This window comes from Nilaparvata lugens, chromosome 6 (genome assembly GCF_014356525.2).
Source record: "Nilaparvata lugens isolate BPH chromosome 6, ASM1435652v1, whole genome shotgun sequence".
In the NCBI taxonomy this organism is placed as follows: domain Eukaryota; kingdom Metazoa; phylum Arthropoda; class Insecta; order Hemiptera; family Delphacidae; genus Nilaparvata; species Nilaparvata lugens.
Window position 1 is genome coordinate 46,045,269 of NC_052509.1, and position 19,680 is coordinate 46,064,948.

At 33.0% G+C, this 19,680-nt stretch overlaps 1 protein-coding gene across 6 annotated transcripts in view; it reads right to left on the reverse strand.

Annotated features, from left to right (window-relative positions):
• Positions 1–424: 424 nt before the first annotated feature.
• Positions 425–19,680, reverse strand: part of LOC111053388 (serine/threonine-protein kinase N) — a 96,367-nt gene continuing 77,111 nt past the window's right edge. For 2 of the 6 annotated variants that reach the window (XM_039430917.1, XM_039430916.1), the window contains exons 10-17: positions 18,863–19,074; positions 15,406–15,555; positions 13,166–13,333; positions 11,786–12,117; positions 10,223–10,442; positions 8,322–8,429; positions 6,912–7,052; positions 4,293–6,047 (exon numbers count right to left, since the gene is read on the reverse strand). In XM_039430917.1, the coding sequence (XP_039286851.1) occupies positions 5,904–6,047; positions 6,912–7,052; positions 8,322–8,429; positions 10,223–10,442; positions 11,786–12,117; positions 13,166–13,333; positions 15,406–15,555; positions 18,863–19,074 (1,475 nt within the window). In that variant the 3' untranslated portion in view covers positions 4,293–5,903. Of the gene's footprint in view, positions 6,048–6,911; positions 7,053–8,321; positions 8,430–10,222; positions 10,443–11,785; positions 12,118–13,165; positions 13,334–15,405; positions 15,592–18,862; positions 19,075–19,680 lie in introns of all 6 variants that reach the window. The other 4 variants (XR_005571646.1, XM_039430914.1, XM_039430915.1 and 1 more) reach the window with 4 other exon arrangements.

The window sequence follows — 19,680 nt, forward strand, 5'->3', positions numbered from 1 at the left end:
AAGGAGAATATGGGGATTATACCTTTAAAATAAGTTTAACCACTATAGATGTGTTTGACATTTCTGTGTATGCATTATTTTATGTATTTTGGTAATTGAAATTGAAAATTATGAGGAAACGAAACAAAGAGCAAATTTATTAATAAGAGTACAGTATCTGAGCTCATGGAAATCATAAATGCAGAATTATTTGATTATTACTATTAAATTTTGATTTTTTGATAAATACTTTTAATTTTTTTGTTAAGAAAAATAAGAATAAATTAAAAAGCATTGTTAACTAAAGAAATAAGAATAAAATGAATGAACTGAATTGAAGGTTGAATAAAGAAAGATCTATCCAATACAAATAATTTTTTTATACATCTTTTAAATAATTATCAAGTTTAAAAATAGTTTTACACAGCCTGTTTTTCATGTTCCACACGTCATTATTAAAATTAGTACATAGAGCTTATTATGAAAAGCACAGAAAAGATGTTCAATTTGCAGATGAAGATATAATGAACGTGTTTAAGAGAATCACATGCAGATAGTTCTAGTATGTATAGAGCTTATTAATGAGAATTATTGAGAATTTAAAAAAACGGATCTGTAATCAAAGGTAATAGAAATACGATTTTCCCTTGCTATTGATTATTTTACAAGCATATATGTTGGGATTAAACTAACAATAAAAGAGAAGAAGTAAAAATGATACATACAAATATAATTATGAAGAATAGAATAACGGTACAGAACGAATTTCAAGAGAATTATATCTAAAGGCCTCGTGTGAGTCATTTATTTAAATATAAGATTTTTTTGGAAATAATAAACTTTTTGGGGTTTACTATAAAAGCTTTCAACTCCATGCTTTCATTTATTAGTAAAATTATGTTGAAAACATTATCATTCGACTCAACTTAATAACGGAAAGTATACAGCTTTATAAAAAATGTTCTAGCCATTGGAAGTTATAAAGTACCTTACAAATATATTTTTCCAATTTATCAGAATAATAGTATAAAATACCTTTTCAAAGTCAAATGCAACAAAAATATAACATTTAAAATTCACTTGAGTCAACAAGCTTCATGAGGACTACAAAAATATTCATGAATTGATTATCATGAGAATAACAGGAAATGTATGAAATACGTTATAAAATATATACGCTCATGAATAATCAGGAGGAATTATTAATAAGAATTGGCACTTCGTGGTTAAGGCAAACAAATGAATCAACAGGATGATCTGTTTTATTTATGAATGTAAGGAATATGGTAGAGGCGCTTTGACGATTGATTCAAAATATGAATTGATTGGTTTTGTCGATGAATAAGCCCCATATTCAAAGGTTTTCATTTCAACTCTCTATAGGCACTTCAAAACTACACTAACACTACAAAAATCGCATCTTTATTCAAACGTAGAAAGAAATTTGTACCGTACGTTAAAACAATTGATTCACATTTTGAGATAAGACTTACACTAATTGATTTGATAAATTAAAGTATCCATCCAAGAAAATCAAACAAAGTTCTAATTTCATATCAATTTTATAAATATTGCTTCAATATCATGAAAATTTACACTAATAAATAGCCCTAGTGACTTTAATACGAGTAAATTTTATCTATGATAAATTTATGTCATTAATAATCTTGTTTTTCTCATTCACTATTGTAACATATCCATATCATAATACCTACATAAACCTAGGTTAGGTTTAGGCTAGGTGAGAAGAGATCTTGAGCAATCTACTAAATTTTATAAATTTTGAAAAATACAAACCGGTTGAAGGTGAAAAGCACAATAATTAATTTTATGCGATTTATCATTAAAATTTGATAGAATGATATAATACCTATTAAAGTATAGATTTTTATTAATATAATTTTCATTTAGGTATAATACTGACTGAAATCCGGATAGTACGGACTAAAATATGATATGAGAGCAAACAAGAATTTATAACTGGAATTGACTCCTGTTTTCTCTACAGTAGTGAATTTTTCAGTAAATTTATAGAAAATCTTTTGAATGAAAAATCCATCTTGATGAGTTGAGTAATCAATCACATAGAAAACTACAATAAAGCTTTGGAGTTCTAACGACTCATCTATTTTGTATTGTCTTGTTGGAATTCATAAATGAGCAATTTTTTAATACTGTGTAAATCACATAACATTAAAGATTTTGATAAATATATTGTCAAATATTTTTGAATACATCAACTAGTACCATTTTAACCTTCTATGAACACTTTCTTAAAATAAAATAATAAAAAAGTGTTTATAAGAGGTAAATTAAAGGCTACTAGTTGATCTGTTTGAACCTCAATATTTTTAAACAATTTAACTTGCCCTAGAAGACACCGTAAGTTACATTGTCAAATTTCTTAATTTCTAGATTTAATCTCCTTAATCAAGGCTTAAATGTTCAGAAGAAGATCTTCGCTTGGATTTTAGCAGAATTCTTTACAATTCAGTAATAGAATACTGCTTTATAGAATAATTATTTCCAATTTCATAATACCATGCCATGAATATTGTTCAACATTGTCGATGAAATCAAAGGTCTAAGCAATATGAGACATGCCAACTCCTTCATTTACATTTTGTAGATTTTATTAATGATCTGAACATTTCGAGTGATTCTATCTTTAGAAAATTGGTAAGTTACTATAATTCTCTAGCAAATTTAGTTCATGAAAACTATAATATATTATACTTTATTTGTGTTGAAGCCACTCTCACTCTAATCTAACAATCACTATGCTTGAGACTATTAAAAATATGGAAAGGTATGGTTAATGCGAGAGAGATCACACTCCTATCATTCCACTGAATTGAATTTCTCAAGTAGGCTTATAATAATGTGCGGTACTGATAATAAGTTACGATATATCAACTTATGTAATGTAAAACGATTATTTGATAACAAAATTTATGTCAAAGCAACAAAAAACAACATGAATTTTAAAATGATTTTTCAACTAATAACTTTGATTTCTAAATTTAGCGTATGTTACTTTTAAACACTCAAGATTCATTCAGTAAAGAATTATGTGAGTACTTTGTTGATACAGTAATAAACATTAATATCATGTGTGTAATAATAATTCATTTAGAGGGCAATAATCAATGAATTTTTTGTAATAGAATGAGTTTTAGTTATGTTCAAATGGAATCTTAAAAATATTTAAAATATTTAGGGCTTCTCAATCTTTACAAAGCGTTTAAAATTTAGAATGGATTTTAATCATCAAAGATCACAATGTTTCTTATTCAATTACGCTACAACAAATTCGAGTACCTTGGATGAGCTTAATTTTATATTACTCTACAGTCATTTTATAATCTAGTAGGCTAATTATTTTTTATGTGAATTGGAGCGTTACTTTAGTAATGGTTTATTGAATTACAGTACAATAAATCAGAAAATTGTGTTGAGTCACACACAGTATAAAAATTTAAAGCTTGTTCATGTTTTTAAACGTGCATCAACACGTTTCCTCAAATTTTATTAACGTTATCACCCGCTATAACTATTGTTTGTTGTGAATTTGGATTTTGTAAAATGTATGTGTGAATAAATAAATAGAAATATATCCTTGGGAAGAAGAAAATAACCTAGTCATTCATGAGGCGATATCTAATTCAGATAGGTAGTAATTTTCTTCAATCTAAAGTCTGCCGAAAAATATGTTTATACAATGAAGTAGAACACTCACTTAGAACAGATTCGAAGTTCTAGAAATTAAGAGTCCAACACTATATGAGCTTAGGTTGCTAAGCTAATATCTGTGCGTAAATGCATTCTGTCGTTCTAAATGTATGGAAGAAAAAATAGATTCCATGTGATTCTATTAAAAAATAATTTTATTGTGAACCGGCCAATATTTCAATATAAGATCATTGATGAACAAACTGATAACGAGAATGCTATGCCTTGTGTGCATATGTAGGCTACTAATCAAAGTCAACAAAAATCAATCACTATCAACGGAATGTACATCTATTGCAAATTCCCAATATTCATAAAATGTGTATTTGAGTGAGTGAAAGAGAAAAGCGTATTAGGGCGAGACCATATTAAACGTTTTTTAGCCAATCGAAAAGCTTCATGCCCTGCCGACTCTGAAAATGCCTAATATGGTCTCGCAATGAATAGCATTGGATGCAATCCAGAGCAGAGGTCAACTGTTCGCGATAAACCTAAACTAGCGTTTTATGGGAGAAGCAGCTCATTTTTGTTTGGTGAAAGTGAATACATTTCAAAGGATTATAAATTATGTAAATTGAAAATAAATCTTGTAAGTTTTATTATATAATTTTAAGATACATAAACAGAATTTAACTGTGGCATAAACATGAAAACAATAATCAGAAATTGAGTAAAGAGTTTTTATGAACTATCTTTAATTAAAAATAAACAAATAAAATGCGATAGTCTAGGAGAATTATACAATTATTTTACTAATATTCGAAATGTTAATATCAGTGATAGAAATACTACGGTAGACTACTGGTCTTTATAGAACTCATAAAACAATAGATATAAATAGAAATGCGAAAAATAGTTGTGATTCTAGAAATGAAAATATAAGAAAATTTTCAAGTGAAAAGAGAGCGAATGACAGGAATGAAATGCGAGTATAAAATGAAGTAATATAAATGATTGATGAATTAAAATCCTCAAGCTAACAGATAAATCATAGGGTTAAAATGTTAAATAACAATATCCGACATAGAAACAATCTAATAGAAGGACTAACTAATATTAAAACGAATCAAGTTGCCAATTTACAAATATACAATAAAATATGTGATGCTACATTTGAAATAAATATACAAAGAAAATAATAATAATAATTGTCTAGGGAAGTTATTTTCAAATTAGATGAATATAACCTAAAAGCTCATCAGCTTGGATCAACTAGTGAAATTTGAAATAGATCTATATACTTGTATCCTATACATTATCACTGATAGTAGTATTTCTAGATTGATTAATGAACTTCAAATCGTACGATATTATTTTTGATAGAAGAAAATAATATCAGACTCTAGGCGAGATCGTAAATGTTTATTCATTAGTTACAGCAAACAAATAAGAAACAGAAATAGGACGAATGTGATTTGTAGAAATATTATGATACATCAATACAGAAAAAAGTTGAAGTAATGATCATTATTAGTTGACCTATAATTAGTTCAATTATTTTTCCTAATTATTAGAATTGAGATGAGTTATTAGAGAGGACAGGAACATAATATTACAACAATATAAAACAGACCACTCTAGCTGGGGATGGAGCAGTACAATACACATTATATCCTTAAATTTATATAATTCTAGTTTGTATTTGGCAATTTCCCACGAAGTTAGTTTCACTGCACTTTAGATCCGACACAAATCGGAATTATATATTAGAACCTATACAACCGATCGAATGGCAGCCACATCTTGAATACAAACGACATCGATTATTTATTTCATATTGATCATATAAAAATGGGTTCAAAAAGATTTTTGATGAATGAAATGAGGTATTTCATACATTTCAAGATTGAATTACGCGGTTATTGATAATGAAGAATGGCACAGATGTAATTAACTTTATGAAATATGCGAAAATTCATGAGCTCCCTGCACTTACAAATATATATTATATATAATAATATATTATATCAGATACATTGAATTACTGAGTTTGTAGCACATAAATAGTTTAGAACTAAATTAAGGTGCAATACTTGTATTATCTACTGCGAAAAGATCTTGGATCATAGTACATTTTGTATTTTTACTTCGAATTATTCGAAAGAGCTACCCGAATAGAACGTGGCGTGGCCTATACCGAAAATATAACACCTGGTTCGACGCGATCAACAGATGAGGTTTGATTGTTTTTGTCAACACCAATCGGCCATGTATGTGAAGTCCTTGAATAGATTCTGTTCGTCATCAGTGAGAGCGCGTGGATCTTTGGGGGGAGTGAGGTGGGGCTTCTCTGATGTAAACTCTTCATCGAAATTGCTTACGTCCTCCACTGAGTTCTGTTGCAAAAATAACAACGATTTGTTCGATTAATTTTGAAAAAAAAAAACTATATTCAGACTATCAAAAATTAGCTAAATGAATGAGCTCAAAATTAATATCACCCAGAATAATAATTATTAGAAAGTCCAAAGTTATTCCAAAAATCGAAATCAAAAGTAATTTCCAAAATTTGTGGAATAGGAATTGATATTGTGCAATTTCTTCATAATTGAAAAAACACCGGTTTTTCTACATTTATTCAATTTTTACACAGGACTGCAGTTGCGTGTCGAAATTAATACATGCAGCTGCAACACTACAGCTGAAGAAGTTTTGGTTCCAACACGAAACTGCAGTCCTATGTACAATGTATGTTTTTTTTTATTGTTTCCATTTGTAGACTTTTCAAACTAGTAATTAAGGTTGAGAAATATAATTTAAGTACCAAAGTTTTCCATTAAATTGAAAGAATAAAATGATTTGCACCAAGGGAGCAAAAAGACTTGAGTAAGGTTTGGATTAAACCAATGACTGGTGAACGACCATTCATGTCAAATAAGTAGAGTGACCTTTTATTATAATAAAACTTGATAATTCTATTCTAGTCTAGAATCATTTTACAATAAAATAAACGAGAAAAGCAAAAATATTTCACAGACCTGGATGTTTCTTTTTTCAATTTTGATAATCATCCCACACATAAAAAATTGTTGTGAAAAAACTATAATATAACGAAAATTGTTTCAAATATGCTTTGTAATTAAATAGCAGAAACAAAATTAATAAATTATCTAATCATTAAACTGGGTGAGAAAAGATGGCATGATTAAGACTGGAAATGACCATGTTGAATAAATGCAGAATGAAGAGATAATACTAACCACAGTGGGCACGAATGGAGGTTTAACTTTACGCTGCAGGAGGTCGTCCCACGCGATGTGCCTGAAGAAGGCCTGCTTTTTCACATCCTCAGCATCGCGCTCACTAGAACCTAGTCGACGTTCCGGATTTTTCCTCAGCAACTGAAAAATACAAATGAAAAGTCAACAAAGGAAATTAAATCTCGATCATCAACTTAATAATATAATCATGAAACCATATTTATTATTTAATCGAATTTGCGATGTTTTATTCTGAATTTTCAGTTAAGTCATACACACACCTCGATTTTTGGATGTACTATTTTTTCCACCCATATAAATTCTACCAGATTGAATGGAACTTACGGCAAAATATCGTACGAACAAAAATCGATGTGTGTGTTACTAGACTTAGATTTATTCATCCAGTGTTTCTTATGTCCAAAATACAGTTTGTTATTAAATAAATAACAATATAATAAATTCCAGTGGCGAAGCTACCTATAACTAAAAAGGAAGTCTAAGAACTTCAAAGATTACCGCTTGTCTTTCAAAGCACATTTTTATTCAAAAGACAAAGAAGAAAACGGAGTTTGAAGCAAATACTTTACCAGATCATTACACTCATCCATTGTATAAGTATTAAAAAATAAGCAATTATGCTAAAAGTTCAACTAATCAAAGATAAAATTCAAAAACTGAAAAAGGATTTGATTTCATTATTGTTGAGTAAACCAAAGCAAACCGCAAAACCGAGTTGTAGGTTAAGAACAAGCCAATTGTTACACGAGCCACAAACCAACTGATTTATTTGAAATTGAAATCTTCAAATTTGGATAAGCATCGATGTTTGAAGACGATTGTTTCGATGTCGACCGTTCGATACATCGAGATCTAGACATTAGTCCAGTCAATATAGGTTGAGTTCAAAGCCACTGATCAATTCCATCGGGGGTTTTTTTACGTTCAGTAAAAAACCTGATCACAGATGAATCACAGAATGGAAAGTCGGCTAGTATCCTGACGCCATAATCCGCCATCTTGAAAGAAAGTGTAGCATTGTAATACAGCAGTAGTTTTAATTTCTAACAAGATGATGCAGTCATGTGTCGTGGTCTTGGTGCACTCAAATCTTGGTTAGATTGATACCTTCCATTTTGTGTGTATTCTGTGGAGGCTCTGTGTGGAGTTGGAGGCTCACCATGCGAATGAATAGATAGCCAGTCGGCTGTCGGCCGGACAGAGAGCCACAGAACAGTTTGAAAGGCGGTCTGGCCAGTTCTTATATCTAAATTTGCAAAGAAATGTATGCGTGCTAATAAAAAATAATATTCACATCCATAATAATTAATTTTGGGGAATCTCAGACTCTTAGATTCCCCTTCAGCTTCGCCACTGATAAATTCTAGTAGAATAGTGATAGTGACTGACCCGTCTCATGATAGCGATTGCCTCGAGCGAGAGGAAGCGAGGGTAGCGCACCTCATCATTGACTATCGAGTCGAACACTTCCTCCTCGTCATCACCAGGGAATGGCGACTGCAACACAATAACATCATTCCATTTTATGAACCAACATTACTATTGTACAATACATTTATAATGTTGAAATCTACTTATATCATAGCAAAAAGTATAACAAAAGTTGAAATGTACATTTCAATGAGAGCAGAGGAACTCTTTTTGGCGATCAAGTATTTTCTTGATGTTTGGAGTGTACGTTGTAGCCGCCATTCTGATGCAGTTGTCCAAAAAATGTTCCTATATGGATTTTTTATGAATTTTATACTTGAAAAAGATGATTCACACAAGTAGGTAGAGCTGAGCATAGCTTTCAACCTCAATGCAACTTGAATAAATAATTGGATATTTTTCTTTGGGGACTTGAGGCCAAATATTTCCAGTTGTAGAAAGTGATCTGAGAGACAAGATCATTTTAAAAATCCACAAATTCCATTTCAACTGAAGCCTGATCTCCACCAAAATCTTTTACAACACAAGCTGCAAAATCTTCTGCATCGATCTCTACAAAAGGATAGTTGACGAATTAATTGTACCATATTCGATATGCTTTTAAAATCTTGAAATCGTTGATCAAACTGTTGGCTCAAGTCTGAATTGTAACGTATTCTTATGGTTATTGCTGAGGTGCTGTGAAGGATTTTTCTTGTCATTGATTTACTTCAGACTGGAAAAGTGTTTATATTCAAACTGAACGACATTCTTTTCCCACATCTCAAACTCCTTGGAAAACGATTTTACAGTTCAAATCATTCTACCGATGTCCTTATCTTTCCTTGAAACTGCAAATTTAAATCATTCAACTTCTCAGTTATATCTGTGAGAAATGCAAAATTTTGTAGCCATGTTTCTCAAAGCATGGTTGACAACCCAAGCATTTCTGTGAGCTACCAAAAACCACCCCACGAGCTACCCGTAGCTCGCGATCGACTGTTTGGCGACCACTGGTCTAGAGCCTTCACCCAGCCGTACTGCTATAAGCCAGGCTACTTCCAGGGACGGAGTCACACAGTCATCATGTGTGCTATGGTTCCCCCCCTGGTTGGCAGTTTTCCCTTCACCCTTTTCTGCCATTATAACGTGGACCTAGCGTCACTAGGTTACAGTATTAACCCTTCATGACGCAATCCTTCCCACTCAGTTTCATTTTGTTACATTTATATAGGCTTACTGCTCCTTTCTCACTTCTCACTCTCTCTCATTTCTACCCTTGATTCTAACTAAATTTGATTCTCCATACCATTTCATTCTCTTTCTCTCTCTCTCTCTCTGAGGGACAACCATCCCTCACCCACCCCACCAATACAAACCTATAAACCTGTTATAGAATAAATTGTATATTATATAAACTGTTTATATATTATATAAACTCATGTTATTTCAATTATCCACTGCATACTGCTGTATATTACTGAAAGTTGATAACCCTGATCTACTTTCAGCCTATTTCATTTTATTACCATCAGCCAGCAACTGGCGGATCCAGCACTTCCTGAGATGTAAGCGAGGAACGAGCTCCAAAGGAGCTCAAGCTCAAGCCCGATCCCAACAGGGCCTTCTCTCGAAAACAGAGAGGCCCGATGCTCTTTCCTTCACTAATTACTCTCACTACCTAACAGCATTCTCCCTACTTTTGTGTCAGCATCCAATTGTACGCAGCATGCTCACTCCTCTCCACTACGCTGTCCATGTTACAAACTGTGGAGGGAAAAATAGGTTTCCCCACTTCATGTTGAAAGTAAAATTTCTTGGACTTGGGTAATTGCAACAGTATGAATTGAAAAATAAATGAATAAGTGAGAGAGTCATACCTCTCCGACGAGCATCTCGAAGATGAGTACGCCGAGGCCCCACCAGTCGACGGCGCGCGTGTACGAGGTCTCAGTGAGCACCTCGGGCGCCAGGAACTCGGGGGTGCCGCAGAAGGTGCCCGTGCGGTCGCCGAAGCCCATTCCCTCCTTGCACAGCCCAAAGTCGGCAATTTTCACGTAGCCGTCCGTGTCCAGCAGCAGGTTGTCCAGTTTCAAATCTCTGTTCGGAAAATAATAAATTATTCTCATTCGTATAAATAAGAATTGGAACCGTTATGGGATTGAGTCTGTGGTACTTTTCTGGAAGATGTGTTATGCTAAATGATTGAATAAAAAAATGATACAGTATTCAAGAAATTTCAAGTAGAAATCGAGATTCAACTCACAAGGATGGATAAACTACACCATAATCATTCTAATTATTGTCTTATTAGAATCAATAAAATATGGTTTCAGCAAAAATTACACTTTTCCCCTCCAGTTTGATCAATTCATCAAAATTAATATTATGCACTTGATCTCCATCTACTACAGAACGAACATAAAATTCACTTCAAACTGTCAGCATTTCACCAATACTTGCAGTTTGCAGTGAATCTCAGTGGAGTAAATGACTACGACCTGTAAATAAACTGGCTGATAGTGTGGACCGAGCTCGAGATTCACTTCATACAGTCAGTATTCTTTGTTCAACCCTACCCGGTGTTATTTCCTGTTGTTATCCGTAGTGATATTTATTGATACATTAAAGTCAGTGGATATCCTGGAATAGTTGTCAAGTTACATTTTTCGCCACTTTCTACAGTAGATAGCTGTGATTCAAGTAATGCGGTATACATCATCTGATAGCCTATTTATTGTTGATCCTTGAAAAAGTATCAACATTTATTTTCACATTCCATGATACCACATATAGATGATTGTGTATTATCTTTATTTATGTATTGTTATTGTAATTCTGTTGGAAATTTTATTGTAATGACATGGTATAGTGTACTGTATCTATTTTCTGACTGTAATAAAATCATTAATCATTGATCCGAAAAGAACCAACAGGCCTAGCCCAAAACAGTTACCATTCCGAATTTTTTTATAGAAGTAGGTCCTAAAAGTAGATTATGCTCTTTCACTTTATCAATGCGTGTCCAAAAATATACAAAACAAGGAAGATCAATTCAATATCAAATTCAAGGAAGATCAATTCAATATCAATATATTTTATCCAAAAATAAAATAAAATATTTCTCCATCGTTCAATAATAAATTTAAATTATTGTGATTGATGGTAGTTCACTACATTTTTACAAAAGCATAAACAAATTTATGGCAATTTGGAAACGGTGCGGTATTGGGAAAGGATAATTATGTGCTTTGTCTAATGACAGACAAGGACTTGATGTGACAAGTAGACGCGGAAACGTGGATCTCACTAGAGCTGAGTGGAGTCAATTAACTCGTAAATATGATGTTGTCAATAACAGACGAGGATAGCAATCCAACGTTAATCAGATGCTCATTTTAAAACGTATGTCTCACTGTTGCTGAATGAAGTAGACTACCAACCTGTATATGATCTTGCTATCGTGCAGATACTGTAGGCCGAGCACGACGCATGCGGCATAGAAGACGGCGCGTGGCTCAGTGAAGACGTCGGCATGAATGTGCATCATGAGGTCGCCGCCGGCCGCATACTCCATCACAAAGCAAACGTGAGCATCCGTCTGGAAGCAGGCGAACAGGTTCACCAGGAACGGATGCCGCATCTGGTTGGCCACCTCGAAGATGCGCTTCTCAGACAGCAGCGACTCCACCTCGTCGCGAGCGATTATGTCGCCCTTCTTTAGTGCCTTGATAGCAAAGTACTCGCCTGTGTTTCGGTACTGCGATAGGATTACCTGCAACACAACATTGTTCATGAGTTTAATTATAATCTATGAAAACAACAATAGAGGTGTTCCTGTGTGAAAGTGGGGGTGGGGTGATATTGTGGAAGACATTCGGTGAGAGTGCCCCAATACTGCCAGATTTCAATTTATCTAGTGTATGAGCATAATCTGAAAGCTTTTTCATTTTTATAAATAAGCGCGGTTGTGGTGGGAAATCAAAGAAATTTTTCTTTCACATGGGATTTCACTTCATGGGGTTTGGTCATTAGGTCCATTACATAAAATTACCTGAAGGTGACCTGGCCCCTGTTTCATAAAAACTTAAAGTCCTGTAATACAGGAACAGCTGATTTTATCGGCTATATTGAGCATGTAATTGGAATGGTGATTCTCCTGTATTACGTGACTTATAAGTTTTATGAAACAGGACCCTGGAAAAAATGTTTAATCAAGTTGATAAAGAAGACACTAGTTAAAGCGGAGAAAAGACTAGATAGCTTCGATACATCAATAATAATTATAATATTCATTTTTAAAAGTCTTACTCTAGGTAAGTACAGATGAGTTACATCATAGAGAAACAATAGCGTACGTAGGCCTATTGTTTCTCTATGGTTATATATATATATATGTCATTTATTCTCAGAAACTGTTTATTGTGAAGTTTGTCTAGAGAAGTAACTTCATCTTACAGGTTTTCATACGGTTATAAGAAACCTTTTTATTTCAATGTTTACCTTAGACATTTAAACCTTTTGAGATATTAAATGAGAGAAAAAAGTGCTTCCAGTGTGATCTATGCAATTTTTAGGTTTCATCACTTCACTGAAGAACATGAGATTAAATAAGAACAGGTGAACAATAATTATTGATATGAGAAACCAATGAACGAAGGAATAACTCCACAGTAGATTTCACGACTGGTGAACTCTGAACTTCATGACGCCAAAGGCCCGTCTCAGCTTAGCTCGTTACGAGTACAAAATGGCGTCAATTCAAATTATATTTTTTTAGTAATTTGCCGAGAGTATTATAATATAATGTGAAAGTAGCTCACCTTTCCAAAGTGACCTCTTCCGAGCACACTGAGCAGCCTGAAGTTCTCCATACTCATGCCAGCGAATTGTGATTGAGGCCTGGATATGTATGCGCTGTCTCTATACTCCAGAGAACGGACAACGTTGATATTAACAATGGCTCCACCTCCTCGCTGCTCGAAAGCCGGCTGAAATGTTACATTAAAATATTTCAATAATTTATATTGAGAATCACATTATTGAACTGCAGGGAATTATTATTAATGCTAATCAAACTAAGGGGAATAATTAGCAAGACTAAGTGATCATACGGTGGTAGAAAATCAGTTATTGAATAAAATGCAGGCAAAATGAGAAGCAAATGAAAAATTTACAACGCAACCCAACTCAAAAGTCTGCAAATTAATGAAACTCTCAAACATGCATAATGGTAGATTGTGTGGTAAAATATATGACAAGTTTTATTATAAACCTTCACTGGTTTAATCTAGTGAAGGTATATGACTGCCAATGACGCAATTAGGCAGTTATCAAGTCCAATTAATGGTATTTTCATAGAAAATATCAAAATGAGATAGAAGTTGGACTAAAAAGTGGATAAAATGAAATTTTATGATTTTTTTGCATTAGAACAATGCAATTTGCATTCTTAATGCATTTTTTGCATTAGAACAATATGGTTCTAATGCAAATAGTGAACTGAATCCATGTTTTGAGAATATTCTTCAATGAATTCGATCAAAAGTATTAGGTATCAATAGAGCTGCATTGTAAATTGCTTACTTTAATAAAATAAATAATTCTATTCAATCTCTCAATGAATTGTTTTCAAGAAATACAATGTAATTTTTCAAAAGAGAAGAATCCGAACACCAGTGTGAAAAATAGAGTAATTTTTGATAGAGCATGCGTGACATGCCTATATTCATGAGAGACATGCATGAACAGAGATTACACAATGTGATGAATAATAATTACAGATTACAGGAGAAATAGAACTGATCAATAAATAAATGATCAAAACTGAGCTGTAACGATTTTTCTATTGGATTTATTTTAAGGACATACATTGGAAAAAATTACATGATTCTATCTATTTTATATAGAAATTTATTTTGAAACTGTTATTATATACACTAATGAGGATGCGGAGTTTAGCTTATTTGATTAAAAATCTTTGGAACTATTAGATCAATAGATTTATGTTGATATCTTGAAATTTTGATAAAAGTTGTCTCTCACTCCAATATTTCCAATCTTCAAATATACAAATATATCCATATTCATTATCTTCAAGTGCTACATTTCTGGTGGAGCCTGCTATTCAGCAGTCTTATTTTATAATTCTGATTTTAGATGAATATGAAATATTTATTCTGAACAAAAATATTAATTTGTTCAAACACTCAATATTTTTCGAATCTAAAATCAAACAATGGACTAATGGAGTAGATCAAAATATTATTAAGATTGAACTGAGATGACATCATCAGATGATACTTGATATTAACATCCGGATGATATTCTGTAAAGCATTCTTTATGAATGATTTGATTAACGAAAAATTAATTACATGAATATAAACAACAGACTAATAATATAATACTGTGATTAAGGAGAGATGATGATCAAACCTGATGTTCATGTTATTCTGTAAAGCATTCTATATGAATTGAAACGTTGAATGGATCAAGATCAGATGGTTTTGTGTAGTGTGTAAAGCACAAATGTATGTGCAAATTAATGAATAAATTTTAATCGCCTGCATACAAAATCAAACAAAGAACTTCTCAAGTAGATCAATATTATTTTGATAAACAAACATATCATGATCAGATGTTGAGTTATTCTGTGAAGCTTTCTATATGAAATATGACTCCTATCATATGGGTAAATCAGTGTGTAAATCATTCTATGTATAAATGAATTCGAGTATATTGTATGTATGAACTTAAATAAAGCATTATATATGAAAGATGATTGATCAGTGATAAATCCTGATCAGATGGTAAAGAGTGTAAAGCATTCTATGTATGATTGAATTAGAATATACTGTATATTATGTAATTAAACGACCTGTTTATGCAATAGACTAATATTATTATGACTGTAGTGAGTTGAATGATTAACAGATGATGGTATTGTGTAGTGCATTCTATGAATGTTGTTGTATATTAATGAATTAATGTTGTGTACATTGAATTGAACATAGAGATAGATGAATGATGATGAGAAGTGACAGTGAGCGGTAGAGACACACCTCATCAGCGGGGAACTCGACGAGTGGCGAGGGAGAGGGGGTGGGGTGTGCGGAGGGCGTGCTGACCAATGGCGTGGCCGGGCTGATGGTCACCGTCGACTGCGACTGCGCAGTAGAGCTGCACGCAGCCGCCGCCATCTTGTCCTCTTCCTGCAGGAAGTCAAATTCGCTCAAAGCGCTGGCAAGCTGCAACACAACTCTACCCTGTCCAGTGTGTCGGTGCAAGTGCGTGCGCATGCGCAACTACCGTACTTATCAACATTAGTGCATGTCTACAACACTCTCCCTCAAACTAAATAATACTGGCGTTCCAATCAGATGTACTGTTTTTGTACATTGATACTGTTCGATTGGGTTAATGGGTTATACAGCGAAACCTCAATATAGAAAATCCCGTTATTTTTTCTGCAGTCCTTAAAATGTTCATATAGCACATCCAGATTTAGTACAGACATCTTAATAGTAATTTTTTGAGCGATCCATTGAGATGAACTATATCGAGGTTTCACTGTACAGTAGAACAAAGACAACAATTTTGATTTTTTATTTCCTCTCACAATTTAAGAAGTCCCAGTTGCACAGAATTCTATTAAATTTAAATCACGGTTAAATGTCAAAAGAACCAATCAGAGAAGGAATTTCTGAAAAGAAGTCCTCGCTGATTTGTTCTCTTGACATTCTATCACGGTTAATATATTTATAGATATAAATATATTCTATCACGGTTAATCAATTTGACAGGCTTTTGTGCAACCGAGCCAATAATGTGATTAAGTGGTGGAGTGGATATCATAGTCCAAACTTCACCATGTCATCACATTGTGTGTGTATGAAATTCATCTCTATATTTGTTAAGAATGAAGACTTTCTATCCCATTCAATAACCAAATGAAAAGTCGACTGTGAAATACAGTTTCGATGATTTTATTAGAATAATTAAGGATTCACGGAAAAATATTTCTTAAGAATCAAGTGGAAAATATCGTCAGTGCAAATTAACTTTTCTATAAGAATTCGAAACTTGCTGTTTCATATGAGCTGCAATAATCACTGAGAAGAAAACTGATTCTATAAATTTTAGTTTGTGATTGATCAATGAATTCATAACTTCAATGTGTAATTTCTACGTTTTTGCTGATAAAGCAAAATCAAATATGTGACTTGGTGCATGTGAGGGATGATACGAATAAAATAATCGATAGTTGAAAGCGAAAATCGATAATATGAGCAATGCAGTCCGTGATGGAAGAAAATATTGCTAACTTCAATTCTGCAAAATCATGAGTTATTTGAAGCAGATCATCTAAATTTTACAATATTATTTCTAGCAAATCAAAATCACAAAACAAGAATACTAGTACCAGCATCAAATGGAGGGAAAGCTACTCTTCAACTAATTTGGAGATTGTTAAATTAAAAAAAGCTGGGTTATTGAAAATATTCACAAAAAATAAAACTACCCACAGTACGTAAATAGGAGAAAAACATAAATCAAACTTGAGTTACATGATCTGAATGCAGTTAAGTTGATTATTGAAATTGGAAATGAGAAAAAATATGAAAAAACAATTTCTGCTACTACTAATTTTCTCGTTTAAATGAGGCCAGAAGAGTGAAGTGTGTTCAATACGATCCTTCAAACCATCTTCCTATGATTTATTACTGATCTTATTTATGAAACAAAAATAATCACTGATTCGAAAAATGTTTTAATAGTTAGTGTTTTGCAAAACAGTTTTCAACTATAGATTACTAATAATAGCCTACCTTGGAACGCCAAACTACAAGTAAAGTAGTACAGTAATATTACAATAGTAGAAACAGAAGTACTGTACCACATTTCAATAACCAAGAGTAGAAACGGAAGCGGAAGTATCATAGTGATTGAATAGTGAGAGTGAAGAATCAGAGACTCCATAAGCCATAGATTTCCTCCAAAAATAGTTTTGCTCAATAACCAATCATTAATTGAATACCCTCAAATATGTACAAGAAAGGTAAATAGAATTTCATATTCATACAGATGCAAATGTAATAATAATTACAGACCTTGAGTATAAAAAATATGAATTGACTATTGAGGCCAAGACACATGAAACGTTTTTGCACTGGCAGTGGACGAGACGGCAGGGCAGGAAACTCTCGGATTGGCTGATTATAATCTGATACCCGAACGCCACCCTAATCAGCTGATAACCAACACATCGGAGAGCTTCCTGCCCTGCCGATTTGTCCACCACCAGTGCAAAAACGCTTTATGTGGTTTGACCCTTATTGTTTTAAGGCTGTGCAAAGGCTAAAAATAAACTTTCTAATGATGATATTTTTCAAAGTTTTTCGATCTGTATATCATGAAGCTATCAAAATGAAAAAGTTTTCTCAGGAAAACATTTTTTTCCGATCATTACTTTTTGAGATATGAGCGCCTAAAGTTTAAATTTTTGGGACAGAACATTTCAAGTTCGGTAAGATATAAATCCATGAGATTTAGAGGATAGATTCTTCATGGTATTGTTGATCTAGTAAAACAATTTTTTTAATATCAATTTTTGAGAAAGTTTTTCAATTTACCAAAAATAACTCGACTAAGAGTTATTTTTGGTTATTTTTAGTAAATTGAATAATTTTCTCAAAAATTGATATTTTCAACAAAAAAAAGTTTTACTAGATCAACAATACCATGAAGAACCTATCCTCTAAATCTCATGGATTTATATCTTACCGAACTTGAAATGTTCTGTCCCAAAAATGTAAACTTTAAGCGCTCATATCTCAAAAAGTGATGATCAGAAAAAAATGTTTTCCTGAGAAAACTTTCTAATTTTGATAGCTTCATGATATACAGATCGAAAAACTTTGAAAAAAAGCACCAGTAGAAAGTTTATTTTTAGCCTTTGCACAGCCTTAATAAGGATACGGTGGTACAGGTCAACTAAGACCAGCGATAAACTTTATCGGGAAAGCTATAGTGGGTCACCCCAGAATGAACCATATTAATACTCGAGGGCCCGGTTGCACACAGGCATGTCGAACTTTAACCAGAATTAAATGCCACGAGAACCCTCCGAGACGTCTTCAAAAAAGCGTACTGTGGTTGGTTCTCGTAGCTTTTAAATCATAATTTTAATTTTAGGGGATTTTGTGCAACCGGACAAATGACTGTAATATATTAACAATGAATGAGACATTTGATTTGATGCTTGACGCGTTAATTGATCCACTAATTATTCAAATCAAGTATCTAATCGCTGATCGCTCGCCCAAATGGCTCTGCCTTTCAATATGGAATATTTATGGTACATTTCAGTGCACAGTATATTCAAATTGATATATTCTTTCGGTAAATTCATATTTATGGTCCAATTTGTAACATTTTTTATTTGTTTCATTTTGTTTCTTTATTTGCAAAAGTTTGAAAAATAGAAGTGAAGTAGAGATATTTTACAGGATAGCTGACCTCTTGATCGAGTTTGGGAGGCGGTGGCGGAGGTGGTGGCAGGGTGAGGGTGGGAGGCCGCTTTTTGGAGAATGAGGAGGGCAGCAAGTTGCCGCCGGGGGGCAATGGGGGCAGCACGGCCACCCCCAGGGGGCGTGCACCTCCAAGTCCGGCTACGCCTGGTTCCGGCGCCTCGCCTGGTGCTTCTGGCTTTTCCTCCACTATTTCCGGACCTAAACAGCACAAAATAACACCAATATTATGTTAAAGTGCAATAATAAATGAGCAATATTGTATAAAACTTGAATTTTAAAACACTTATGAAGTGAAAAATGAAATTACTATTAGTGAGCAGTGACGATCGTTTCGATCAGGTGTAGATCATCATCAGACTCTGAGGCCCGGTTGCACAAAAGCCGGTTAAATTTCAACCGTGATTAAATTCACGAGAGCCAATCAGAGAAGGCTTCTGAGTCATTATGAGCGTGATGATGACCTATACCAGGTCGAAAACGATTCTCACTTCTAATAGTAGTTTTTCACTTCATTATAGTTTTTAAATTCAAGTTTTGAATAAATAATGAAAAAGTATTGATATGCTACAAAGTATAAAGTATAACGTCATAAATGTATATTTTTATAATGTACAACATAACTTTTTGATAATGTACAATAACCATAATCATTAGCAGGCTAACAAAAGCGTGATAAGAAAGTTTCTGAGACCTATAAGAAGCAAAAGTTGAGAAAGGATTATCGAATATCTGTTGAATATTAAAATCTATTCTATTATGTCGAATAGTAACATTTAACTATTAATTTGTTGTGTTACGCATCAT